The 27,947-nt window shown below is 48.5% G+C and overlaps 1 protein-coding gene across 4 annotated transcripts; it reads right to left on the bottom strand.

The window, feature by feature from the left end:
- Positions 1 to 1,417: 1,417 nt before the first annotated feature.
- On the bottom strand, positions 1,418 to 26,289 carry LOC145341188 (claudin-1-like). 4 transcript variants are annotated; one of them, XM_080186115.1, is made up of 5 exons: positions 26,232 to 26,289; positions 25,026 to 25,271; positions 9,908 to 10,072; positions 7,176 to 7,260; positions 1,418 to 3,558 (listed from the first exon to the last, which is right to left on the bottom strand). In XM_080186115.1, the coding sequence occupies exons 2-5, from the start codon at positions 25,246 to 25,248 to the stop codon at positions 3,390 to 3,392; spliced, it is 642 nt and encodes a 213-aa protein (XP_080042241.1). In that variant the 5' UTR covers positions 25,249 to 25,271; positions 26,232 to 26,289; the 3' UTR covers positions 1,418 to 3,389. The 4 variants fall into 4 exon arrangements, with proteins under 4 accessions (XP_080042241.1, XP_080042239.1, XP_080042240.1 ...); XM_080186113.1 differs by having other exon boundaries at positions 26,214 to 26,280; XM_080186114.1 differs by having other exon boundaries at positions 26,194 to 26,260.
- Positions 26,290 to 27,947: the final 1,658 nt, after the last annotated feature.

Here is a 27,947-nt window from a genome sequence, read left to right as displayed (position 1 = left end):
ACACAGTACTCTAGCTGTGACTATACAGTTCCATCATCACCTCCCTACTCTTATATTCAGGACCTCAGTTGACAAAGGCAAGTATCCCATATGCCTTCCCAATCACCTTGTCCAGCTGTCCTGCTGCCTTCAGAGATCGATGGACATGTTCTCCAAGGTCCCTCTGTACTTCCTAATGTCCTACAGTTCACTGTGTATTTCCTTACCCTGTTAGTTCTCCCTAAATGCATCACCTCACACTTCTCAGGGTTAAATTCCATTTGCCGCTATCCTGTCCATCTAACCAGCCCATTTGTATCATCATTTGTGGGTCAATCCATCGCACATGGACTACAGCGATTCAAGGCAGCAGCTCACCATCGCCTCCTCAAGGGCAACTAGGGATGGGCGATAAATGCTGGCTGGCTTGCGACGCCCAGGTCCCATGAATAAAGAAAATGCTGCAATCTAACACTTTCTCCCACGCTATTCACCACAACGCCAATTTTTGTATCATCTGTGAACGTACAGATCATCTCCAACACCCCCACTTTCCCCATTCATGTCTAACTTGAACACAGGTAGTTGGGTTTTGCAACAACAGAGTCAGAGTAAAGCAGAGTTAGGCAGCACTGTGGTGCATCGTAGGTCACTGACATTGCACTGAATTGAGAAATGGTGCCTGTTAGCGGAGATACCTCACTGTTTGGTAGCAGGAGCCTGGCTGATGATAGGTCTTCTGGAAGTTTACATCTTAAAGAATCAAACACAGGCACTGGTTCCAAACAAAAATTCCCCATTTATTGCAAAATCCATAGAATAAGCTCAGTATAAAATTTCAATCCACAATCAATATCCTGGACACATTTACACAGATATACAACAAACCCATGTACAAAACTGGAAACTCCCCGTGTCTGAGTAAGATTACAAATGACCAAACACATAAAACATCCGGCTTTGTAACTGGACCAAAGGGACAGGTGGACTCGTATCAAACTGGTGAAAATCTGGATGACACTAACATCCCTCACAATTGGCCAATTGTCTTTAAAAATGGAAGTTAATATCCAGCAATGATTGTTGATAATTTAAGAGTTACCAGGAGCAGGGCTTCTCATCATTTCAAAATTCACAAAAATCTGACTGCAACACTGAAGAACATGAAAGGATTTTGAGTATTAGAGGTTGACAAAACTGGGGAGGAATTGTTGGATATTTTGTTGAGATTGACATCAAGCTTGTTTTCTCATTCCTGTGGTCAACTCGGTCTAATGTTCCACCCAGCATGCCTGGGGCTGATGGGGGAATTGAACAAACCCTCTGACTGACCAGGCTGCAGACCACTCCACAGAAATACCACACCCCCCACCAACCACCACCCCCATGCACCCACACCACCAACGCCCCCCTCCCCCCCAACACCCACACCCACACCACCACCACCATCCCCCCGCCATTGGAAAAATGGTGATATTTCTGCATCTCCTGATGTGGCTGCTGTAGGTGGTCCCATTGCCCTGTAAAACTTTGTACAGTAAACTAAACAGAAGGCTTGACCTTGCAGGAATGGCAAAGCAGTTTGTTGGAGATTGACTGACTCTCTGCTGGATGAGGTGAATTTGCCATTCCACTGATAATCCAGTGATTTATGTTAACACACACACGAGCAGGAACTGGCAAAGGGAAGATGCTTAAAAAAATATGTTATCAAATATTTGACTTTCTATTTTGGAAATGTGATGGAAAAACTCACAAGTGTTGGCTAAGCACCTCAGTAGCTGGGCTCGCTCCACTGAAATAATTTGGTTCCTGGCAGGGAATCTGAGCAGAGTCAGGTTTACATTCAACAATCCATTTGCTGCAAAGTGACAGTGGAATGGATCTGAGTTTGGTCAGATTAAGGACAGTTTGATGAACTGAATCTTACTGTAACAAACTCACGTGGATCAGAAGGACAGTGACCCCACTTACTGAACCATCTCATTCTCTACAGAGCCAACAATTCCACCTACACTCCTGGATTTATTCCGAATTGGATCAAGTTTCATTTCCACTTTGGAAATGGATGTTTGCAGTCCGACAGGACTCGACCCAGAATCCAGATTGAGATTTGATCAAATATCACTTTTCCAACTACTCTGGAATATTAATATCCAATTCTATCCACTCAAGTGTAAGCGATCGCTGCATTGGTCTGTAATAAGAGTGGGAGCCAGGCTGGTGAAGATCCAGCATTGAAATATTCCAGAAGGTTGCAATGACCAGGCACATTCCACAGTAAAAGAATGGCTGGAAATGACATTGACCAAGTGCCGGCTGAATGGAGCTGTTGGTACATGGGATGAAATAAAACACTAATTTTGGGATTAGATAGAGACACTGATGTATTACTCCCAGAAATATCAATTATTTAACAATAACTAACCGATGGAAACAGGTAGAGGATCTCTGAGAATTCATTAGCTTTGTTCCTCCCCTGAGGATATTGCCGAACATATTACAGTTTAAATTGATTACAACAATGCAGATTGGACAGTAACTTTAACAACTCTAATACACAATGTTAATAAACCAATCCAAATGGCTCATATGCACATGAACACAGTCTAAACAAGTAATTGGGGATGAGACAATGCCAATAGACAGCTTGTTAACTCCTGACAGGTTTAATAAATGTCATCAGAAAGCTCTGGTTGTGAGTTAGAAGGAGCCAGTGATGATGATGTGTTTTTCAATGTGACCTCCACAAGGCTGAGAAATGGCAAAATGTCGATTTTGTTAATATTGGGCAACTTGCCTGTGTAGAGTGATGCTGAGTCACTTGATCTGAGTTTCCTCCTTCAACACCCAGGCTTTTCCCTTCAATTACCCTCACCCTCATTTTCATTCCAAACTCCTAGTGAGAGCCCAGCGCCAGGTTTCATGGTGATATTACCCATTTAATCCCCACCCACACATCTCTCTCTCCCACCCTGGCTGCTGGTTCATGGTGAGCAATAATTGGACAGATACCGCATCAGGAAGACTGGACATGAACCTAATGAGTTTTACTCAGTAATCTGGGCTATTTATCGGAAATCTTTACAATATTAAGTTTGAATACTATACCTGATTTACCCTCAGAAATAATTATTGCATATACACAAGCCCTCAAATATCCTTCCTAGCAAAGGAAAGAGTTAATATTTTATTTGTTGCAGGAAAGATGGTCTACATTCTATGTTCTAAATGAAGAAATTGGCAATTGGCTACCTGTAATTAAAATGTAAGATAGTGAAGCTTGAATCGAACCAAAGCTCTTTCATTTCTATCAGTCTGTGTGGGAACTGTCATTAAACACCCCTCACTTAAAGAGACATCATCCAGCGAAGAGTTCAAACAGGATTCTCTCGGCTGCTCACTCAGTCTCACACATAGTTCTTTGCAGCAGACGGTGCAGACTGTGAGCGTGGGTAAGCCTGCCCCCGGTACGAGCCTCCGTTACCCTTTGTACAAGAACAGCAAAGGAAGGCCCCACCCAGAATGGAGAGAGCAGCAGCAGCCCAGCCAACGAACAGGGCCTGGCCAAATTCAAACCTACAAGTAGAGAGAGAGAGACAGAGAGACGGGTCAGAACGAGACAGGGAGACGGGTCAGAACGAGACGGGGAGACGGGTCAGAACGAGACGGGGAGACGGGTCAGAACGAGACGGGGAGACGGGTCAGAACGAGACGGGGAGACGGGTCAGAACGAGACGGGGAGACGGGTCAGAACGAGACGGGGAGACGGGTCAGAACGAGACGGGGAGACGGGTCAGAACGAGACGGGGAGACGGGTCAGAACGAGACGGGGAGACGGGTCAGAACGAGACGGGGAGACGGGTCAGAACGAGACGGGGAGACGGGTCAGAACGAGACGGGGAGACGGGTCAGAACGAGACGGGGAGACGGGTCAGAACGAGACGGGGAGACGGGTCAGAACGAGACGGGGAGACGGGTCAGAACGAGACGGGGAGACGGGTCAGAACGAGACGGGGAGACGGGTCAGAACGAGACGGGGAGACGGGTCAGAACGAGACGGGGAGACGGGTCAGAACGAGACGGGGAGACGGGTCAGAACGAGACGGGGAGACGGGTCAGAACGAGACGGGGAGACGGGTCAGAACGAGACGGGGAGACGGGTCAGAACGAGACGGGGACAAGATCCACTTCTTATTTTCTATATTGATTCAAGATCAATACTTGCTCCGTTTTCTGGGATTTCTCAGTTGAGTTTTTAAGGTGTTTTAATGATGCCCAACTTCAAAAAGCTAATAAATTAGTTTTATACGTTTATCCTAAAAACTTCGACCTTATTCAATCACATTGCCCAAGCTGTGAACTATGACAGCACTGCTGTTATTCAGCAACTTTGCTCGGTGGATTTGCTCACTTCAATCACTTCAAACAAAGGTATAAATTCTAACACCTCGTACTCAGATGGGGCCTTTAACGTTCTGCAGGGGGAGTTCAGACACAGCAGGTGTATAAAATACACAACGGGATTGATAAAGTAAACGTTAACCAAACGTTCCCCCCTTCTAGAACAATCTTGGACAAGAGGGCATAGTTGCAGATTAAGAAGGGGGAGGTTGAAGACAGAGACAAGGAGAAGCTACTTCTCACAGAGGGTGGTGAATCCAGGGAACTCACTGCCCCAGAGTGCAGTGGATGCAGATTCGATGGATTCAAGAAAGAGATAGATAAATATTTGATTAAAGTGGGATAAAGGGTCATAGGGAAAAGGCAGGGAAGTGGAATTAGGATGAGATGGAGATCAGCCATGATCATATTGACTAACAGAGCGGGCTTGGATTCCTCACTCTCACTCCTAATTCCTGTGTTCCTAGAAGACTAGATAGAAAGTGAATGAACGGTTGATGAGATAGAGGGTTGGAGGGCAGGAAAGAGATAAAGGGTTTGAGAAGAAATCTGAAGTGTGCAGGAGAACTGAAGGCTCTTCAACCAATAGTGGAGTTGAGTTTCCATCAGAGTGAGTGAGGATTTGGTGAGAAAGCAGGATTAACGAGCTGGATTAACTACAAACCAACAGGAGAGACTAATGGAAACAGAGGGAGGGGCCTTTGGATCCCAACGTTCCTGGGCAAGATTCTAGAATGGTGAGGATGTTAATCTCTCTCCGATCAGAAACTTCACTCTCACACTGTTACAGCTGTCACAAATACAAGATAACCAGCTTCTCAGTAATAACTGAGGTTATTGGGGATATGCTGCTACTGTACGGGACCTTGGTGAGACCACATTTGGAATATTGTGTTCAGTTCTGGTCACCTCACTATAAGAAGGATGTGGAAGCATTGGAGAGAGTGCAGAGGAGATTTACCAGGATGCTGCCTGGTTTGGAGGGTAGGTCTTATGAGGAAAGGTTGAGGGAGCTGGGGCTTTTCTCTTTAGAGCGGAGGGGGATGAGAGGCGACTTAATAGAGGTTTGTAAGATGATGAGGGGGATTGATAGAGTGAACGTGCAGAGACTATTTCTTCGGGTGGATGTAGCTGTTACTCGGGGGCATAACTATAAAGTTCATGGTGGGAGATATAGGAGGGATGTCCGAGGCAGATTCTTTACTCAGAGAGTGGTTGGGGTGTGGAATGCACTGCCTGTTGTGATAGTGGAGTCGGACACTTTAGGAACTTTCAAGCGGTTATTGGATAGACACATGGAGCACTCCAGAATGATAGGGAGTGGGATAGCTTGATCTTGGAATTGGACATAGCTTGGCACAACATTGAGGGCCGAAGGGCCTGAAGTGCGCTGTACTGTTCCATGTTCTATGACTCCACATACATCCACTTACAACAGCTTTCTCACTGGCTATCTGGCCAATTCTCTTTACTCATCCTTTCCTGGCTTGTTGCCTATTTAACTCGACACGTATCGTGTTGCAATAAAGAGCCGTAAGCTTAAAAAGGTTATGCAAATATGTGTCATTGTTACTGACTAATCTCCATGATTGTGCATCCTGCCCGAAGCAATATCTCCAAACTCTCGTCAGATATTTGGTAACTTGGGGATTTTCACAGTAACTTCATTGCAGTGTTAGTGTAAGCCTAGTTGTGATGCTTTAAAAACTTTAAGGTTGGAGCACTGGCCTGGTCTTCTTGGGAATGTAGCTAGGAGATTTGATAGAGTGTTAAAATCGTGAAGGTATGTGGGGAGAGTGGACAGAGAGACACTGCTCCCATTGGTGGTAGGATCAAGAACAGAGGGTACAGATTGAAGGTAAATGGTCAAAGAAGCAAAGGGGACAGGAGGAATCTGTTTGCACAAAGCGAGATCTGGGATGCTGAGCCTGAATAAAACAGGGAGTGGCTCCCAGTGAACTTGCAAAGAGGCAACATAGACAAGTGATTGAATGGCCTCCTCTAACCAGTCTCTGGTTAACTGATATTTAGAGTTGAGAAGATGGAAGGAGGGAAAGACTGGAGAGAGGAAATTGTTTTTGTGTTAAACATTCAGCAGAATGAGTCAGATATCATCACAGCTCACAGTGTAGTGTCGGATGAATTAAAATAAACTCCACAAGGTTAATTTTGATTCCCTGCCCATCTCCCACACACATTTGCAAACATACACAAAAAACACATTCACTTCTTCAAAGAATGTTTCGCAGTGTTGTTCTGTCTTGCACAGGCCATTAACCTGCAAGTCCAGGCGAGTGGAACTGAAAATCACTGCTTAGCTTTCACACAAACACTCCCGGACAAACTGAGGGGGAAAGTTTACACTTTGCCGAGATATGAAACTGTCTCTGTTGTGGGGAAGTGACACAACTGGAAAAGTATTTGCAGGAATTTCAATCATTTATCTCCTGTTTAAAACCAGCGTCAAAACCTCTCAGCAACGGGCAGGGAGGAACAAGCCCTTCTTTTAGAAAGATTTGTGAAGGGGTGGGGAGGAAGGAGGGGTGCTGATTCCGGGGTGGGGATATGGCTGTCAGTTTAGAAGCCCCTGCATCGTTCGAAATGCAGGCGAGATGCACAAACAACAGCAAATCAATCACCTGCTCATATTCCTTGTGGGATGTTTCTGTGCAATCAACAGGTGCTATTTCTTTGCATTGAAGTGAGCCCAGTTCATATCATTGGTTCAAAAGAACATTGAGCTTTCCTGAGAGAGTACAATCAAGAACACTCTCTTCCCTCGTGTCACTTACTTGCTGTTGGTTGGTGTAAAGGGGTTGTAGAATTCCTGGGTGACATTGTTTCCATACCAGGCTGTGGCAACCAACACAGCTAGACCTGTCAGAGAGATTGGAAAGGAACATCAGTCCTGTTTAAATTAAAGTTGTCATACCCAGTTTGTCCAAGGTGCAGATTTCCATCAGTGTGGATTCTTTGAAACTAACTTTAAAAAATAGGGCAGCAGGGTGGCACGGTGGTTATCACAGCCGCCTCACAGCGCCAGGGACCTGAGTTCAATTCCTGGCTCGGGTCACTGTCTGTATGGCATCTGCACATTCTCCCCGTGTCTGCAGGGGTTTCCACCAGTTGCTCCGGTTTCCTCCCACACTCCAAAGGTGTGTGGGTTCGGGTGGATTGGCCATGCTAAATTGCCCCTTAGTGTCAGGGGGACTAACTAGGGTACATATCTGGGGTTATGGGGATAGGGCCTGGGTAGGATTGAGGTTGGTGCAGACTCGATGGACCGAATGGCCTCCTCCTATGATTCTAAAAGTAGTGAAATTCTGGCCACTGAGTTCGGGTAACCTTTTGTCATTTCCCAGCAGGCAAAAAACTTCCTCTGGAAATCATCCCGGAGAGTTTTCAAAATGCAAATGACCAATGGGTGGAAAGCTCTCAGAGTGAAGTCACCTTCTATTGGCTGGGTAAAGTGAAGAGCAAACTTCAAGTTCAAAGCTTAACAAAGAGATGTTGGGGAACCAGTTCATCACAAGTAGATGTGAATAATTTATATATTTCCCCGTTGTGTAGCTTTAGACTTGCAAATCGCTCTAGTTTAACAATAACATAATGATCATGTAAACAAAACTACCCACAGCTAACAAATCTTATTTCCCGAGAATCAGAGACTAATAGATTATTCTGTAAACCATCAAGACAAGAGGCCAGCCAATTTGTTCATTGGACAAAAATCAGATTTCATAAATCGGGATGTGGAATTTCTGGCTCAGAAACGTCCCAATAAATCAATAGACCAACTTAACAGTAAGATTTCAAACACCCCAAAGCTCCACCACCATCTCTCCCTCTCAGAAATTCAGACAATTCCCTCTGATTTAATCTCTCTGACACTGGGGATCAGCCCCGTGGCTCTCATTCACTGGGGCTTTCCTCTCCTGATTTGCTGGCTGAATTCAGTGACGAGAGCATTGTTTAAAATCTAGCCCCCTCAGCCTTAAACCCTGAGATCGTTCAGCATTGACCGCACAGATACCCGTCTCACCGGGATACCCATCTCACTAAGATGGGTGGCAAAGCAAAGTGTGCAGAGGACACTGAAAGTCTGCAAAGGGATACAGACAGTCTAAGTGAGTGGGCGAGGGTCAGGCAGATGGAATACAATATTGGTAAACATGAGGTCATCCATTTTGGTAGGAAAAACATCAAAATGGACTATTATTTAAATGGTAAAAAATTGCAGCATGCTGCTGTGTAGAGGGATCTGGGTGTCCTTGTGCAGGAATCTCAAGGAGTTGGGTTGCAGGTGCAGCAGGTAATTAAGAAGCAAATGGAATTTTGTCCTTCATTGCTTGAGGGATGGAGTTTAAAAACAGCGAGGTTATGTTGCAGCTGTATAAGGTGCTGGTGAGGCCACACCTGGAGTACTGTGTACAGTTTTGGTCTCCTTACCTGAGAAAGGATATACTGGCACTGGAGGGGGTGCAGAGGAGATTCACTAGGTTGATTCCGGAGTTGAGAGGGTTGGCTTATGAGGAGAGACTGAGTAGACTGGGGATATACTCATTGGAATTCAGAAGAATGAGGGGAGATCTCACAGAAACATATAAGATTATGAAGGGAATCGATAAAGTAGAAGCAGGGAAGTTGTTTCCACTGGTGGGTGAAACTAGAACTAGGGGGCATGGACTCAAAATACGGGGAAGCAGATTTAGGACTGAGTTGAGGAGGAACTTCTTCACACAAGGGGTTGTGAATCTGTGGAATTTCCTGCCCAGTGAAGCAGTTGTGGCTACCTCACTGAATGTTTTTAAGGCAAGAATAGATGTGTTTCAACAGTAAAGGAATTAATGGTGAGTGGGTGGGGTGAGTGGAGCTGAGTCCACAAAAAGATCAGCCATGATCTTATTGAATGGCAGGGCAGGCTCGAGGGGCCAGATGACCTACTCCTAGTTCCTATGTTCTTACCGATACCTGTCTCACTGACACCTGTCTCACTGACACCTGTCTCACTGACACCTGTCTCACTGATACCTGTCTCACTGATACCTGTCTCACTGATACCTGTCTCACTGATACCTGCCTTCCGGACATCTGCCTTTAGTTTGGAATCTATAATCTCTCCCTGTCCTTTCCCATCCTGCTATGTATGAGTCACTCATTGCACTCATTGCACCCAATGTTCTTTCTCCCAGTGTGGAACTGCTTGATCAGCTGTTCAATTCCAATGTGATTTTGTTCATTTACATTTCAATCTTTTGGCTCTTTCACGAATAATTAAAACATTTATCTTCCCAGTGGCTGTGTCTCTTCCCCAAACTTAAACAGAAAGATTTGCATTGAGTCTGTTTATTGCGATGCCAATATTAAGCTATAATACTCAGCTGTGTCACTGTAAGGGAAGATAGTCTCAATGTGTAAAAGAGGCAGATCGATTCCTGCCACTCTCCCATCCCCTGTTTAAACAGTTACATCTTTGTGACTTTGGATCTTCCAGAAGATTCAAGTCCTCTCCTCCTTATCGTACCTGCGATAACAAACATCACTCCTCCGACAGTGGCTACTTTGCTCTTCTTCACTTTATCATCCCCAAAGCACGTTGTGCATTTCATTCCCGCTGCAGCGACCAGGATTGCCAGAGATCCCAGGAGGATGCCAATGATCATCAGAGCTCGGGTAGCCTGGATGCTAGCTGAAGAAAACAGACACAATAATGAATAACCAGTGAACACTTCCAGATTATTAAAACATAAGAAATAGGAGCAGGAGTAGGCCATCTAGCCCTTCGAGCCTGCCCCGCCATTCAATAAGATCATGGCTGATCTGAAGTGGATCAGTTCCACTTTCCCGCTTTCTCTCCATAACCCTTAATTCCGTTGTCTATCAAAAACCTATCTACCCATGACTTAAATATATTTAGCGAGGCAGCCTCCACCACTTCAACGGGCAGAGAATTCCAGAGATTCACCACCCTTTGAGTGAAGAAGTTCCTCCTCAACTCCGACCTAAACTGCACCACACGCACCCCCACCCCCCCTTATTTTGAGGCTGTGCCCTCTAGTTCTGGTTTCCTTTCTAAGTGGAAAGAATCTCTCTACCTCTACCCTATCTATCCCCTTCATTATCTTATATGTCTCTATAAGATCTCCCCTCAGCCTTCTAAACTCCAACGAGTACAGACCCAGTCTATTTAGTCTCTCTTCATAGCCCAACCCCCTCATCTCTGGTATCAGCCTAGTGAACCTCCTCTGCACTCCCTCCAAGGCCAATATATCCTTTCGCAAATACGGCGACCAAAACTGCACACAGTACTCCAGCTGCGGCCTCACCAGTGCCCTGTACAGTTGCAGCAAGACCTCCCTGCTTTTATATTCTATCCCCCTCGCTATAAAGGCCAACATTCCATTCGCTGAAGTAACATTAGGACTTCTTCCATCATTAACACAGTCGCCAAGCTAAACTTTTGAGATGGTTTATTGCTGACCACATCTCCCCGTTTGGTTATCCATCCATCCAGAGATTCCAAAGAGCAGATCCGTCTCCAGAACTCTCCTTTCCCCCGTACCACAGAGATCTAGAATGTATGGCATTTGAAGGGCAGGAGCGATTTAAAATGACCAGGAGGAATATTCAAGCTGACCATCACAGCAAATGGTCAAAAAAATCCTCTCACACCTTCCCCCCAACTTTCCAGCTGCCTCCAGAGGGAATGGTTTTTGCCGAAGTTACCAGAGGGAGTGGATGAAAGGTGTTTGATAAAGTCTCATGGATTGAGCTTGTTAGCAAAATTCAAACCCACAGGGTTAAAAAAAAAGGGACAGTGACATTATCAGAACGAGAGAGAAAAAACCCACAGGGCTGTGATCTAGACTGCAAGGGGATTAACGGTGCATTTAAGAACATAAGAACATAAGAAATAGGAGCAGGAGTCGGCCATCTAGCCCTTCGAGCCTGCCCCGCCATTCAATAAGATCATGGCTGATCTGTCGTGGCTCAGTTCCACTTTCCCGCCCTCTCCCCATAACCCTTAATCCCCTCTCTTATCAAGAACCCATCAACCCGCTTCTTAAAAATATTTAGCGAGGCAGCCTCCACCACTTGAACGGGCAGAGAATTCCAGAGATTCACCACCCTTTGAGTGAAGAAGTTCCTCCTCAACTCCGTTCTAAACCGCCTCCCCTTTATCTTGAGGCTGTGCCCCCTAGTCCTAGTGTCTTTTTTGAGCGGGAAGAGTCTCTCCACCTCTATCCTATCCATCCCATTCATCATCTTATACGTCTCAATGAGATCTCCCCTCATTCTTCTAAACTCTAACGAGTACAAGCCTAGTTTATTCAGCCTCTCCTCATAGCTCAATCCCCTCAACTCCGGTATCAGCCTAGTAAACCTCCTCTGCACTCCCTCCAGGGCCAAAATATCCTTGCGCAGGTGCGGCGCCCAAAACTGCACACAGTACTCCAGCTGCGGCCTCACCAATGCCCTATACAGCTGCAGCAAGACCTCCCTACTTTTATATTCAATCCCCCTCGCTATGAAGGCCAGCATCCCATTCGCCTTCCTGACCACCTGCTGCACCTGCAAGCTGGGTTTTTGCGACTCATGCACAAGGACCCCGAGGTCCCTCTGCACCGTCGCCTGCTGCAGTTTTTCGCCACGTAAGTAATAGTCCTTCCTACCATTCTTCCTACCAAAGTGGACCACCTCACACTTGCCAACATTAAATTCCATTTGCCATTTCCTGGCCCATTCGCCCAGCCTATCTAGATCCTTCTGCAGACTCTCCACACCCTCCGCACAATTTGCCTTTCCCCCAATCTTGGTGTCATCAGCAAATTTCGACACCCTACACTCGGTTCCCTCCTCCAGATCATCTATATAAATGGTAAATAGCTGACCCCCCCATGGTTCTCTACCAGGATCTCTCTAAGATACATCAGCCACCTGGATTTGACCGCACACAGACATCATTTCAAAACTTACAAAGGACACGAAATTTGGAAATCTGGTCACCAGTGAGGATGGAAATAGCAAACTTCGAGAGGACAGACACACAGCCAATGAAATTCAGCAAAGTGTGAGGTATTCCCATTTTGTAGGAAGAGTGAGGGGAATGACACCACCTGAGGAAAGAATTATAAAGTGTTGCAAGGTGAGAGAGACCTGGAGGAGTGTGTGTACAGATGTGGAAAGTGCTGCATTAATCAAGCTCTGACATCCAATCTAAATGTTACAAACAGGCAGAACATTAGACAACTTCAGCACGAGACAGGGGAACCCTTCATATGGGAATCCACAAGAAAAGACAATGTATAATTTTCTCTTTCAGCTGCTGTGTATTTGCAGAGTTACGCTTCCATCTTAAAGTCTACAAGAGTTTCCCATTATTTCACTGAAGTCATGGGTAAAGGAGAGGAGATGGTGGTATAGCGGTATCTTTGCTGGATTAGTAATCCAGAGACCCAGGGGAATCCTCTGGGAATCTGGGTTCAAGTCCCAGCCACTCAGTAAAAAAATCTGGACTTAAAAGTCTAATGATGACCATGAAACCATTGTTAATTGTTATAAAAACCCAGCTGGCTCACTAATGTCCTTTAGGAAAGAAAATTTGTGTCTTTATCCAGTCTGATCTACATGTGAATTCAGATCCACAGCAATGTGGCTGACTCTGAAATGGTCCAGCCATTGGGCAACTAGAATTGGGCAATAAATGCTGGGCAGCCAGCGATGCCCGCATCCCTGAGAGAATAAAGAAACAGAGAGATTTCGGGTTAAGTTCTATGAGAAGTGGTTTCATATCGAGACCCAATCACTAACAGCCACTCCCACAATGACATTCATCACCCTCACATCCTCAGCAGGACACTGAGGGCCTGAATTCACTCGAGAGATTCGAGCTCAGAATCCAGCCGGTGGGTTTAGTATCAGGGGATGTTCCCTCTGGTTAGGAAGTCAGGAACTAGGGGTCTCAGCCTCAGAATAAGGGGCAGTAATTACAGACTGAAAGAGGAGAAATAACTTCAATTCAAATGGTTGTGAATCTTTGGATCTCTTCAGCTCTGAGCATTGTGGGAGTTCGGGGTCGAGGGGATTCAGACAGGGATGGATAAACAGGTAGGTATATGAGGAACGTGTGAATTGTACAGGATAGTGGAATTCAGGCAGTATATCAGGCAAGATCTTCTTGAATGTTGGGGCAGGCTCGATGACCCAAACTCCCCCTCCCGTTACTTTCTTATTCCAAACAACATTAAAGAGAAATTGGCACTGATCTAGAGCAGGTGCCACCATGAGCTGAGGCTAAAAGCCTGGTCAGGTTTTAATGAGACTTTCAGCGGGTGGGAAGAGTTGAGGTTTTGAGAGGGAATTCCAGAGCCCGTGTTCCTGAAGGGAAAGCCGTACTGAGGGAGTAAAGCGAATGGGAGATGTACTTGGAGCAAGTGCAAAAACACTGTGGATGCTGGAAATCTGAAATAAAAGCAGGAAGTAACTGAGGCCAAAATGTTGTGAGATTTCAAGAAGAAATTTGATATCGGACTTGGGCCTAAAGGGATTGAGGGGTATGGCAGGGGGAAGGTTGGATCAGGATATTGAACTCAATGATCAGCCATGGTCATAATGACCTACCTGCTTAGATCATAAGCAGGTTGGCCTACTCCTGCTTCTCATCTCTCTCTGTTTCTGTGCTGGAAATACTCCTGCACATCAGGCAGCATCTGTGGTGAGAGAAACAGAGGTAATGTTTCAGTGGAAATGTTGAGTATCTCCAACGTTGTATTTCCTGTGAAGAGGCTGGAGGGTTCCGTCAAGCTGGGGGCAGGTTGCAGAGGTAGAGAAGGATGAGAAATATCTTAAAATGAATTAAAATCAAGAACCTCAGGACGTTCTTGGGAATCAATAGATTCCTGTGGGCCGTCCAACATATTTTCTGGCTCACCTGTCTCTTACGTTTGAGCTTCTGGGGATCTTCCGTGAGTGTCTGTATAAGCTGTGTACGTTTATCAATGTCTCCTTTTTATACATCCACAGGTGTTTCGGTCCACCTTGTTGTCCAACAAGGGGCAAACACACGATAGGTCGTGTGAGGGCTGCTCTTGGATGTTTTGAGAGTAGCCTAGTGCTTCACATCGTTAGTGTATGCTTAAACTGGACCAACTGATGGGCAACACGACAGCTCAGTGACTATCACTGTTTGCTGTGCAGGTACATGGATTTGGGCCGGTGTCTGTGGGAGTTTGCACATTCTCCCCGTGCTTGCGTGGGTTTTCTCTGGGTGCTCCGGTTTCCTCCCACACCCCAAAGATGTGCTCTTAGGCTGACTGGTGGAACAAATCGTCCCTAAATTAGGCATCCCTCAATCTGGTTATAATTCTCTAAATTTGCACACCTTAATTGTGGAGTCCAATAGGCGTAGACAAAGGTCAGGGGTAGAAGAGGGCACTCACTGAATGTTAAAATGGCGGCGTGGGCTTGTCGGGCCGAAGGGCCTGTTTCCTGTGCTGTGTTGTTCTTTGTGAATGAAATATAATTGAACGGGGTGGTCTCCACAGTCACCTGCTGGAGCTTTACTTTCAGGGAGTTATCTGGATGGCGAGTCAAGTTAATTTGATCAAGAATGAGAAGGGATCTGTAGCTGTGCGCGAACTATTGGCAACATGAGACCCTAAACATGTGCTCAGGGGACAGACAGCTCAATTTAACACTAATGGCTGTGACTGATTAATTCCTGGAACTCAGACTGTCTTCACTGTTACACATTGTTCCTGAATGAGGAGGAGCCACTCGGCAGTAATGTAATCACTGGGCAGCATCAGACAGACCGCACCAGCCAAGCACAAACGAGCTCTGAGTCAGAGTGATGAAGAATGTTCTGTTCTAAGCTGCCTCGCCTATCTGATCATCACTGAAACCAACAGAGATGAGGAATAAATAGTTCAATAAAAACTAAACCGATACAGGATTGGCCGCTCCCGATTCAGGCCTGGGAACTGGGAGCACAAACAACCCAACTAAGAACGATGATGGGATAAGCATCACCTTAAAGAAAACTCTTCCAGGAAAGCCAATTTCTGTCTATAAAGATAAAGAATAAACAATTACAAAGCACCTTTCACCGTCTCTGTGAATCCTTTCATAACAAAATAAGAACTTTCATTTCCCTCAAATACAGTCACATTTCTCAGAAATGCTGTGGCCAATTTGCACACAGCAAGATCCCAGAACTAGAACCATTGAGGTACACAGCACAGCAAAGGCCCTTTGGCCCATCGATCTGCACCAACAATAATTCCCACTAAAGGCATGCTAATCCCATTTTCCTGCGTTTGTCCCGCATCTTTGGCTAGTTATCAGTTTATTTGGTTAAGGGTTAATGAACCACGAATGTTATGTGACCAGATACATCCACTGGAGAGACGAGGTGAGCCCTCGCTTCGACAACTCATCGGAAATTATCCAAATAATCACACTGGTCTGTTCCTGCTTCGAACCAGAATAGAATCCCTCTCCTTCCCCCCCGCCTGCCCTCTTCTCCTCCCCACGCCTGTCTCCCACTGCCCCCCCTGCCCCACCCCTCCCCTGTCCCGCTGCCCCCCATCCCCTCCCCTGTCCCACTGCCCCCCCTCCCCCTCCCTCTGCAGTCTAGTTAATGAGTCTGAAAAACTGTTCAATTTAATTCAAACCTAAATGCTGAACAGGTGAACACTTGGGCGATCAGTGAAACAGTTGAGGCTGCTTTATTGAATGTTTTTAAGGCAAGGATAGATAAATTTTTGAACAGTAAAGGAATTAAGGGTTATGGTGAGCGGGTGGGTAAGTGGAGCTGAGTCCATGAAAGGATTAGCCATGATCTTATTGAATGGCGGGGCAGGATCGAGGGGCCAGATGGCCGACTCCTGCTCCTAGTTCTTATGCTTTTATTGGTGAAATGTAACAGTTTTAAAAAGACGAGAAATTTCTCCTCACCCACACAGCAAGGTGAATGAATTCGGAGCTGGAAATATATTAGCCAGTCCATTCACACAATTCCATTCTTCATTTCCCTCTCTCTCACCATGTATTTACTTTGGAGAAGAATTTAACTGGCTGTAAAGTGCTTTGGGATTTGGAAGGTTATAAAACATTACTTTACTCTGACTTTCAGCTTTAGCTCAATACTGAGGGAGCGCCGCACTGTCAGAGGGTCAGCGCTGAGCGAGCGCCGCACTGTCAGAGGGTCAGCGCTGAGCGAGCGCCGCACTGTCAGAGGGTCAGCGCTGAGCGAGCGCCGCACTGTCAGAGGGTCAGCGCTGAGCGAGCGCCGCACTGTCAGAGGGTCAGCGCTGAGCGAGCGCCGCACTGTCAGAGGGTCAGCGCTGAGGGAGTATAAAGTGCTTCACTGTTTACAGAGCACTCGCTCTGCCTCCCAGCCTCTGATTTTATTTTTCTCTCTGGTCACCGTTGAATTACAGGGTATCTGACCCAAACTCTGCAAGAGGTCCCTTCTCATCGTCACTGGCCCAGTTCTCTGGGAGCTTTCTTCACCATCAAACCTACCTTGATCCAAAAGTTCATTCAGGGGATGTGGCGTCATTGAGCCAACATTTACTGCCCATCGCTATATGCCTTTGTCTTGCTGCACTATTTCGGAAAGCATTTATGAGTCTACCACATTGAGTAAGAACAAACTTACCTGAAATCTCATGGAATCCCTACAGTGCAGAAGGAGACCATTCAGCCCATCGGGTCTGCACTGACCATAATCCTAATCAGACCCCATTCCTGTAACACTACATATTCACCCTGCTCAGCCCCCTGAGACTTTAGCATGGCCAATCAACCTAACCCCACATCTTTGGACTGTGGGAGGAAACCCACACAGACACAGGGGTGGTGGGGGGATGTGCAAACTCCACACAGTAAAATGTCTGACAACACCAGGTTTTAGTCCAACCGATTTATTTGATAGTAAATGCACAAGCTTTCGAGGTTTCCCTCTTCGTCAGGTGAATGGAGAGTTCTGGCCTCGGACAGAGCATATAAAGCATAGACAGTTTAGAGATTACTGATTAGAATGCGAATCTTTACACCTAACCTGCTGTTCAAGTCTTAAAGTGGCCGACAATGTGAGTGGAAGGGGCACTGATCACAGGTTAAAGAGATGTGTATTGTCTCCAGACAGTACAGTAAGTGAGGTTTTGCAAACCCAGGCAAGTCACGGGGGTTACAGATAGTGCAACATGAACCCAAGATCCCTGTTGAGACCATCCTCATGTGTGCGGAACTTGGCTATCAGTCTCTGCTCAGCGACTCTGTGCTGTTGTGTGTCGTGAAGGCCGCCTTGGAGAATGCTTACCCGAAGGTCAGAGGCTGAATGCCCGTGACCACTGAAGTGTTCGCCAACAGGTAGGGAACAGTCTTGTCTGGTGATTGTCGAGCGATGTTCATTCATCCGTTGTCATAGCGTCTGCATGGTCTCCCCAATGTACCATGCTTCGGGACATCCTTTCTTGCAACGTATCAGGTAGACAATGTTGGCCGAGTTGCAAGAGTATGTACCGTGTACCTGGTGGATGGTATTCTCACGTGTGATGATGGTATCATCGACACGGGTACCATCATCACACCTGAGAATACCATCCACCAGGTACATGGTAAATACTCTTGCAACTCGGCCAACATTGTCTACCTGATACGTTGCAAGAAAGGATGTCTCGAAGCATGATACATTGGGGAGACCATGCAGACGCTATGACAACGGATGAATGAACATCACTCGACAATCACCAGGCAAGACTGTTCCCTTCCTGTTGGCGAACACTTCAGCGGTCATGGACATTTGGCCTCTGACCTTCGGGTAAGCATTCTCCAAGGTGGCCTTCACGACACACGACAGCGCAGAGTCGCTGAGCAGAGACTGATAGCCAAGTTCCGCACACATGAGGACGGTCTCAACAGGGATCTTAGGTTCATGTCGCACTATCTGTAACCCCCGTGACTTGCCTGGGTTTGCAAAACCTCACTTACTGTACTGTCTGGAGACAATACACATCTCTTTAAACTGTGATCAGTGCTCCTTCCACTCACATTATCAGCCACTTCAGGTCTTGAACAGCAGGTGTAAAGATTCACATTCTAATCAGTAATCTCTAAACTGTCTGTGCTTTATATGCTCTGTCTGAGGCCAGGACTCTCCATTCACCTGACGAAGAGGGAAACCTCGAAAGCTTGTGAGTCTATTATCAAATAAATCGGACTAAAACCTGGTGTTGTCAGACTTTTTACCGTGTTTACCCCAGTCCAACGCCGGCATACCCACATCAAACTCCACACAGACAGCGACCCAAGCTGGGAATCGAACCCGGGTCCCTGTTGATGTGAGGCTAACCACTGTGTCACCTGAGTGTGGGACTGACGGCTCTCACACTGCTTCAGGGGGATTTTAAAAGGTGCCAGTATGATTCTAGTCTGATGAGTTTGTCCGTACAGCCTGTAGCAGGACACACCTACAGTGTAAATGATAATCCAAACAGAACAGGCAGCGACACGCTGGGATCAGCAGTCTGGGGGAAGGCAGCTTTACCTTTCAAAGTACATGTAACAGGAGTCACGTATACCATGCTGCTGAGTGATGATATATTCAAAACAGCCAATGGAATCGCCAGAAACACAGGCTGGATTGGGAAGCTAGGAAGAATATTGTGTCGAGAGTCAGATGGAAAGAGATGTGACAAACACAGAGCAGCAAAAACACTGAATACTCACACACTCACAGTCACACACTCACACACACACACAGTCACACACTTACACACACACACTCACACACTCACACACTTACACACTTACACACTCACACACTTACACACACACACTCACACACTCACACACTTACACACTTACACACTCACACACTTACACACACACACTCACACACTTATACACACACAGTGTCTTTCACCACATCCCCAATCACTCAGACATAATAACATTCTCCTTCTGGGACAGGCTGAGAGGGTAACTAACCCTCAGGGACCGCAGCCATTCAAAGAGGAAGCTCACTACCACCTTCTCAAGGGGCAATTAGAGATGGACAATAAAAGCTGATTGCGACAGTGACACCACCTCCTGTAAATGAATTTTAAAAAAGGAAATGTGGAATTCTGTTTACAGCTACAGCATGAAGATAGTGACCAGATTATCAGCTGTAGAGATGCTGACAGTGGGATGAATGTTGTCCCAGACCCTGGCGAAATTCCCAGTGACCATCTTCAAAATGAGAGGGTGGGTGGAGTCAACTCCCTCAGCACTGACCCTCTGATAGTGCGGCACTCCCTCAGCACTGACCCTCTGACAGTGCGGCACTCCCTCCGCACTGACCCTCTGACAGTGCGGCGCTCCCTCAGCACTGACCCTCTGACAGTGCGGCACTCCCTCAGCACTGACCCTCTGACAGTGCGGCGCTCCCTCAGCACTGACCCTCTGACAGTGCGGCACTCCCTCAGCACTGACCCTCTGACAGTGCGGCGCTCCCTCAGCACTGACCCTCTGACAGTGCGGCACTCCCTCAGCACTGACCCTCTGACAGTGCGGCACTCCCTCAGCACTGACCCTCTGACAGCGCGGCACTCCCTCAGCACTGACCCTCTGACAGCGCGGCGCTCCCTCAGCACTGACCCTCTGACAGCGCGGCGCTCCCTCAGCACTGACCCTCTGACAGCGCGGCGCTCCCTCAGCACTGACCCTCTGACAGCGCGGCGCTCCCTCAGCACTGACCCTCTGACAGCGCGGCGCTCCCTCAGCACTGACCCTCTGACAGCGCGGCGCTCCCTCAGCACTGACCCTCTGACAGCGCGGCGCTCCCTCAGCACTGACCCTCTGACAGCGCGGCGCTCCCTCAGCACTGACCCTCTGACAGCGCGGCGCTCCCTCAGCACTGACCCTCTGACAGCGCGGCGCTCCCTCAGCACTGACCCTCTGACAGCGCGGCGCTCCCTCAGCACTGACCCTCTGACAGCGCGGCGCTCCCTCAGCACTGACCCTCTGACAGCGCGGCGCTCCCTCAGCACTGACCCTCTGACAGCGCGGCGCTCCCTCAGCACTGACCCTCTGACAGCGCGGCGCTCCCTCAGCACTGACCCTCTGACAGCGCGGCGCTCCCTCAGCACTGACCCTCTGACAGCGCGGCGCTCCCTCAGCACTGACCCTCTGACAGCGCGGCGCTCCCTCAGCACTGACCCTCTGACAGCGCGGCGCTCCCTCAGCACTGACCCTCTGACAGCGCGGCGCTCCCTCAGCACTGACCCTCTGACAGCGCGGCGCTCCCTCAGCACTGACCCTCTGACAGCGCGGCGCTCCCTCAGCACTGACCCTCTGACAGCGCGGCGCTCCCTCAGCACTGACCCTCTGACAGCGCGGCGCTCCCTCAGCACTGACCCTCTGACAGCGCGGCGCTCCCTCAGCACTGACCCTCTGACAGCGCGGCGCTCCCTCAGCACTGACCCTCTGACAGCGCGGCGCTCCCTCAGCACTGACCCTCTGACAGTGCGGCACTCCCTCAGCACTGACCCTCTGACAGTGCGGCACTCCCTCAGCACTGACCCTCTGACAGTGCGGCACTCCCTCAGCACTGACCCTCTGACAGTGCGGCACTCCCTCAGCACTGACCCTCTGACAGTGCGGCACTCCCTCAGCACTGACCCTCTGACAGTGCGGCACTCCCTCAGCACTGACCCTCTGACAGTGCGGCACTCCCTCAGCACTGACCCTCTGACAGTGCGGCACTCCCTCAGCACTGACCCTCTGACAGTGCGGCACTCCCTCAGCACTGACCCTCTGACAGTGCGGCACTCCCTCAGCACTGACCCTCTGACAGTGCGGCACTCCCTCAGCACTGACCCTCTGACAGTGCGGCGCTCCCTCAGCACTGACCCTCTGACAGTGCGGCGCTCCCTCAGCACTGACCCTCTGACAGTGTGGCGCTCCCTCAGCACTGACCCTCTGACAGTGCGGCGCTCCCTCAGCACTGACCCTCTGACAGTGCGGCGCTCCCTCACCACTGACCCTCTGACAGTGCGGCGCCCCCTCAGCACTGACCCTCTGACAGTGCGGCACTCCCTCAGCACTGACCCTCTGACAGTGCGGCGCCCCCTCAGCACTGACCCTCTGACAGTGCGGCACTCCCTCAGCACTGACCCTCTGACAGTGCGGCACTCCCTCAGCACTGACAGTCACTCTCACTGTAATGCCACCCCCACCCTTATAAAAGGGAAATCGTGTTTAAATAATTGATGGGAGTTTTTTGCTATAACAAAGTGGATTGAGGGGAACTGGTAGATGTGGTGTGCTTGGATTTTATGAATTGCCCTTTGTAATCACAGGATTATAAATCAAAGGAGTAACATTAGAACAGAGATCTGATTGGTTCGCTGACAGGATGCAGAGAGCTGGGATATTGGCTGGGCAGGCTGTCATTGGTGGATAGCTGTGCCAATCAGAGCTGGTCCTCAGCAGCTCACAGTCTGCATCAGAGACTGGGAATAAAACCCAGCGTCTGATCGTTAAATATACTGTGACATCAAGATTGCTCGGAAAGTAAATTCGCAAGAGGAGACTGAGAGTCTTCAAAAGGATAAATGCAAACTAAATGAGTCACTCCGGCAGGAGGAACAGAAACTCAGTAAATTATTGAAATGGAGAGAGATTGCAGAACTCTGAGGTACAGAGGGATCTGGGTGTTCCGGTTCATAAATCATAAATAGTTAACATCCAGTTACAGCAAGTGATTCGAAAGGCAAATGGAATGTAGGGTCCTTATTGCAGGGGAAAGGAATATCCAAGTAGGAAAGCTTTACTGCAGCTGGACAGAGAGTCGGTCAGGTCACACCTGGGATACTTTTGGTAGGTTTGGTAGGTTTAAAAAGTGATAATAGGCTGGAATTCTCTGCCGGTGAGAATGGAGAATTTCAGTCAAAACTCCATTCATTGCAGCGGGACTGGAGAATCTCGGCCGTGGATGAGGTCAGAGAATTCCAGCCACAATTGCATCAGGAGGAGTTCCGGGAATGTTCATGGACTCGTCCCTGGGGTGAAGGGCTTATTTGATGGAGAAACGCCCACTGGAGTTCAGGATGAACTTGCTGAAACAGAAAGTATCTGAGGGAAGGGTTCGACAGGGTGGTGGGGGGTGGGGGTGGTGGAGTGGGGGTGTGTGTTTCCACTTATGGGGAAGATGAGAACCAGACGACAGTTTAAAGTTTGAGAACAAGGGGTTTACCCCAGTGAAGGTGAAGAGAGGCATTTTTGATAAAGGACACACACACAGACACAGACACACACAGACACACACACACAGACACACAGACAGACACAGGCACACACAGACACACAGACACACACACACACACACAGACACACACACACACACAGACACACACACACACTCTCGAAAGTGGAGTCGAGACCACAGCAGATTAGCCATTATATTACTGAATGGTGGAACAGGCTTGAGGGGCTGAATGGCCTCAGTCCTTGGCCCCACTAATGCTGACCTGACAGAGGCTGCAGGAAGTGTGAGTATTTCCTGCGCTGGGTGATGGAAGGAGCTGAATCAGACGGTTGCTTTGAGAAAGGTGGGGTGTTCCTGCCAGTCCCTGCATGTCTCAGGCTGCACTGAGGGAGCACAGCCTGGGGCTCTAACTGAATACTGAGTAACACCCAGACAAACAGACACTCCGGGGCAGGTACACCAATTAGCCAGGCAGCTAAACCCAGTAACTACAACCTGTTACCTCCCAGAGACAGAGAGGGGCAGAGAGAGGGAGAGATGGGGGTGGGGTGGGGGTGTCAGAGAGAGAGAGAGGGGAGGGGTCAGAGAGAGAGAGAGACAGAGATAGAGATAGACACACATACACAGACACAGAGAGAGAGGGAGATACACACAGACACAGAGAGAGACACAAACACAAACATACAGAGAGAGAGAGCAACAGAGACAAAGAGAAAGACTCAGAAACAAAGAGAAACAGAGACACAGACAGAGAGACACACACACACACAGATACGGAGAAAGAGAGAGAGAGAGACAGAGACAAACAGAGAGGTGGACAGAGACAGAGACACACACACATACAAACATACAGAGAGAGAGAGAGAGAAAGACACAGAGACAGAGAGAGACACACATACAGAGATACAGAGAGAGAGACAGAGAGACAGAGAGAGGCATACAGACACACACACATAGAACATAGAACATAGAACATTACAGCGCGGAACAGGCCCTTCGGCCCACAATGTTGCGCCGACCAGTCTTATTTTTAAAAAAAAACATTGACCCACTAATCTAAACCAGTCCCTTTTCGTCCATAAACCTATCCACCAATGTCTTAAACGCCCCCAAACTAGGCGCATTTACAACTGCAGCAGGCAGGGCATTCCAGTCCCTTACCACCCTCTGGGTAAAGAACCTGCCCCTGACATCCGTCCTATAACTACCCCCCCTTAATTTAAAGCCATGCCCCCTTGTGCTAGCTTTCTCCATCCGAGGAAACAGGCTATCACCATCCACCCTATCTAAACCTCTAATCATCTTATATGTTTCTATAAGATCCCCTCTTAGCCGCCTTCTTTCCAGTGAAAACAACCCCAAATCCCTCAGTCTCCCCTCATAGGACCTCCCCTGCATACCAGGCAACATCCTGGTAAACCTCCTCTGCACCCTCTCCAAAGCCTCCACATCCTTCCTGTAATGTGGGGACCAGAACTGCACACAATACTCCAAGTGCGGCCACACCAGAGTTGTGTACAGTTGCAACATGACGCTGCGACTCCTAAATTCAATCCCCCTACCAATAAACGCCAAGACACCGTACGCCTTCTTAACAACCTTATCTACTTGATTCCCAACTTTCAGGGATCTATGTACACATACACCTAGATCCCTCTGCTCCTCCACACTATTCAAAGTCCTCCCATTAGCCCTATACTCAACACATCTGTTATTCCTACCGAAATGGATTACCTCACACTTCTCCGCATTAAACACACAGACAGAGAGAGACAGAAAGAGACAGGGAGAGGTGTTCAGACTATCAGGGACCAGTACAATTTTTGAGGCTGCAGTAACTTGGTTCGTGTGGGTCAGTGATTGAGGGCTGGGGGGAGACTGACCATCACCCCCAAGGAGAGGCTGTGTCTCACATCCTGACTGACCCCCCTGACTCACCCCATCTCAGTAAGAAGTCTCACAACACCAGGTTAAAGTCCAACCAGTTTATTTGGTAGTAAACCCACAAGCTTTTGGAAACACTGTTCCTTCCACACACCTGACGAAGGAACAGTGTTTCCAAAAGCTTGTGGGATTACTATCAAATAAACTGCTTGGACTTTAACCTGGTGTTGTGGGACTTCTTACTGTGTTTACCCCAGTCCAACGCTGGCATCTCTACATCATCACCCCATCTCCCCATAACACACCCCCTCCTCCCTCCAATATACCCACCCACCCCTCAAAACACACTCCACCTCCCCCCAAAACACACTCCCACCTCCCCCAACACCCCTCACCCCTCCACTCACACACCCCTCAATCTCCAAAACACATCCTACCTCCCCCTACCCACACACCCACTCCTCTGCCACACCCCCCCCCCCCATCCCCAATCACTTACAGCTCAGTTTCAGCATGGAGTCGTACACTTTACACTGGACCTGTCCAGTGCTCTGGGACACACAGGACATCCAGAGACCCTCGTAGATGGACTGAGCTGTTACAATGTTCTCCCCGGCGTAGGAGGAGGTTTTCCATTGGGGCAGCGCAGTGCTGGTGATGATCCCAATCCAACCAAGGAAAGCCAGCACCAAGCCCAACATCTGGAGTCCGGAGTTCGCCATGGCGGGAAGTTACAGCAATGTCCCTGCCGAGAAAATAAAACAGCATATAGAGCAACAGGTCTGAAATAGAGAGCTCACTGCAACCCAGAGAATCTCCAACCCTCACCCCAACCCAGAGAATCCCCAATCCCCCTTCACCCCAACCCAGAGAATCCCCAATCCCCCTTCACCCCAACCCAGAGAATCCCCCAATCCCCCTTCACCCCAACCCAGAGAATCCCCCAATCCCCCTTCACCCCAACCCAGAGAATCCCCCAATCCCCCTTCACCCCAACCCAGAGAATCCCCCAATCCCCCTTCACCCCAACCCAGAGAATCCCCCAATCCCCCTTCACCCCAACCCAGAGAATCCCCCAATCCCCCTTCACCCCAACCCAGAGAATCCCCCAATCCCCCTTCACCCCAACCCAGAGAATCCCCTAATGCCCCCCAATCCAACCCAGAGAATCCCCTAATGCCCCCCCATCCCAACCCAGAGAACCCCCCAATCCCCCCTCACCCCAACCCAGAGAATCCCCTAATGCCCCCCCATCCCAACCCAGAGAATCCCCCAATCCCCCCTCACTCCAACCCAGAGAATCCCCCAATCCCCCCTCACTCCAACCCAGAGAATCCCCCAATCCCCCCTCACTCCAACCCAGAGAATCCCCCAATCCCCCCTCATCCCAACCCAGAGAATCCCCCAATCCCCCTTCACCCCAACCCAGAGAACCCCCTAATCCCCCCTCATCCCAACCCAGAGAATCCCCCAATCCCCCCTCACCCCAACCCAGAGAATCCCCCTTCCCCCCTCACTCCAACTGAGATTAAACCCTAGCCCTTCCCCCAGACAATGAGAATCCCCCCAGCCCCTCTGTCAGACACTGTGAAACCCCAGGTCTTCACTCAGACACTGGAGAGTTTGTACCTGCTCCCTGGTCTCTGCCAAGTCCCCAGTCTCTGTACCTGGTCTGTGTGTGCTGTACCTGGTCTGTGTGCTGTACCTGCTCTCGGTGCGCTGTCTGTAGCAGTCTCTCTCTCTCTGTGTCTCTCAGACTGGAATCTCAGGTAACTCAGCTCCGCCTGTTTTGAATGGGGCGGATTGCGGCTCGGTGGCGCCTCCAGCGGCTAAAGCTGGACTCACTGATGTGTGGAGTCTCTGGGTTCCGCTCGCAAACTGCAGCAATGGGGCAGATTTCCCGGCGAGTCGATTTGACAGGAACCAAAAGCAGGAAGAAAGTTGTTACTGTATCCAGGAGATGTGGAGAGGGGTTTGTAACATTCAGATTTATTTCTCCAGGAATCCTACAGCTGCTCTGGCTCTAACTGTGGCTTCAGAGACTGGGGAGAGGTTTGGGGGGCACTGGGTATCCATCTCTCAGCCAAAGTCTCTGCTAAAGTCACAGGGATTACCATTCAAACACAGCAGCAGACCATTCGGCCCCTCAGCCTGCTCCTCCATTCTATAAAATCTGTTCTAATTGTGACTCCATTCCATTTCCCCGTCACTTCCCAATAATTGTCTTCCTTATCTCACACACATGATATACAATATCTAATTATAAAAATCATTGCACACTGAGGTTTTGAAAGCTTCTCTTTGGTTCCACTCTTGCTCTGTCTTCACGTAGCCCAGAGCTGGATGCATTAGTAAAACTTTCCCAAATGGCCCTGATAAATCCCCCCAGTCCCAGATCACCATCGGCTGTTTCCCCTTTGAGACTGAGAACCAAACGGTGGTGATTTAACCTGAAGGTCTCACACCTTAGACAAGGGGCAACTTTGGGAAAGAATAATCCTAGCTGGGACAGGAATTTGAACCTGTATTGTTAGTGTTCTTCTACATAGCAAACCAGCTGTCCACCCAACTGAGCTAACCATCAGGTTATGTATAACTTTGATCAGCACGGTGGTACAATGGTTAGCATTGCTGGCTCAGCTCCAGGAACCTGGAGTCATTGTCTGTGTAGAGTTTGCATGTTCTCCCTGTGCCTTTGTGGGTTTCCTCCCACAGATGTGTGCATTGACCATGCTAAATTGCCCCTTAGTGTACTGGGATGCATAGGTTAGAGGTATTAGCGGGGTAAATATGTGGGGTTACGGGAATAGGGTCCAAGTGGGATTGTTGCCAGTGCAGACTCAATGGGCTGAATGGCCTCCTTCTACACTGTAGGGATTCCATTTTGATCCAGAAAGTATCAGTTTGTAAATGACACTGAAATATTCTCAATAAGAGCTCGTCCAGATGAATAAGCCATTAATGACACCGTTATTGGTGAGTAGCATGGCTCCAGTTAGTTGGAGGCGACTGGGGAATGGAACCTCCTGCCTGCACCGTGATAGGGCAGACATACTCATCTAATGTCCATTCTAATAATGTTCATTTGTTCTTGATAAGAGAGGGGATTAAGGGTTATGGGGAGAGGGCGGGAAAGTGGAACTGAGCCACAACAGATCAGCCATGATCTTATTGAATGGCGGGGCAGGCTCGAAGGGCTAGATGGCCTACTCCTGCTCCTATTTCTTATGTTCTTATGTTAAACAAAGTATTAGAAGATTCTGAACGTGTGCAGTGAGAGAAATGCAAACGAGGTCATTTGTAATTCAGTTAGCAAAGCAGGTGACTCTGAGTCAACATTTCCAGTGAATTTGTCTCTTCCCAGAACTTCAGAACATGGACCTTTGAAGAATCATACAGACTCGCAATATTAACCTTACCT

Source organism: Carcharhinus amblyrhynchos, chromosome 3 (assembly GCF_965287045.1).
Source record: "Carcharhinus amblyrhynchos chromosome 3, sCarAmb.v2.hapA, whole genome shotgun sequence".
NCBI lineage: Eukaryota > Metazoa > Chordata > Chondrichthyes > Carcharhiniformes > Carcharhinidae > Carcharhinus > Carcharhinus amblyrhynchos.
This window is presented reverse-complemented; position numbering and strand designations above follow the sequence as displayed.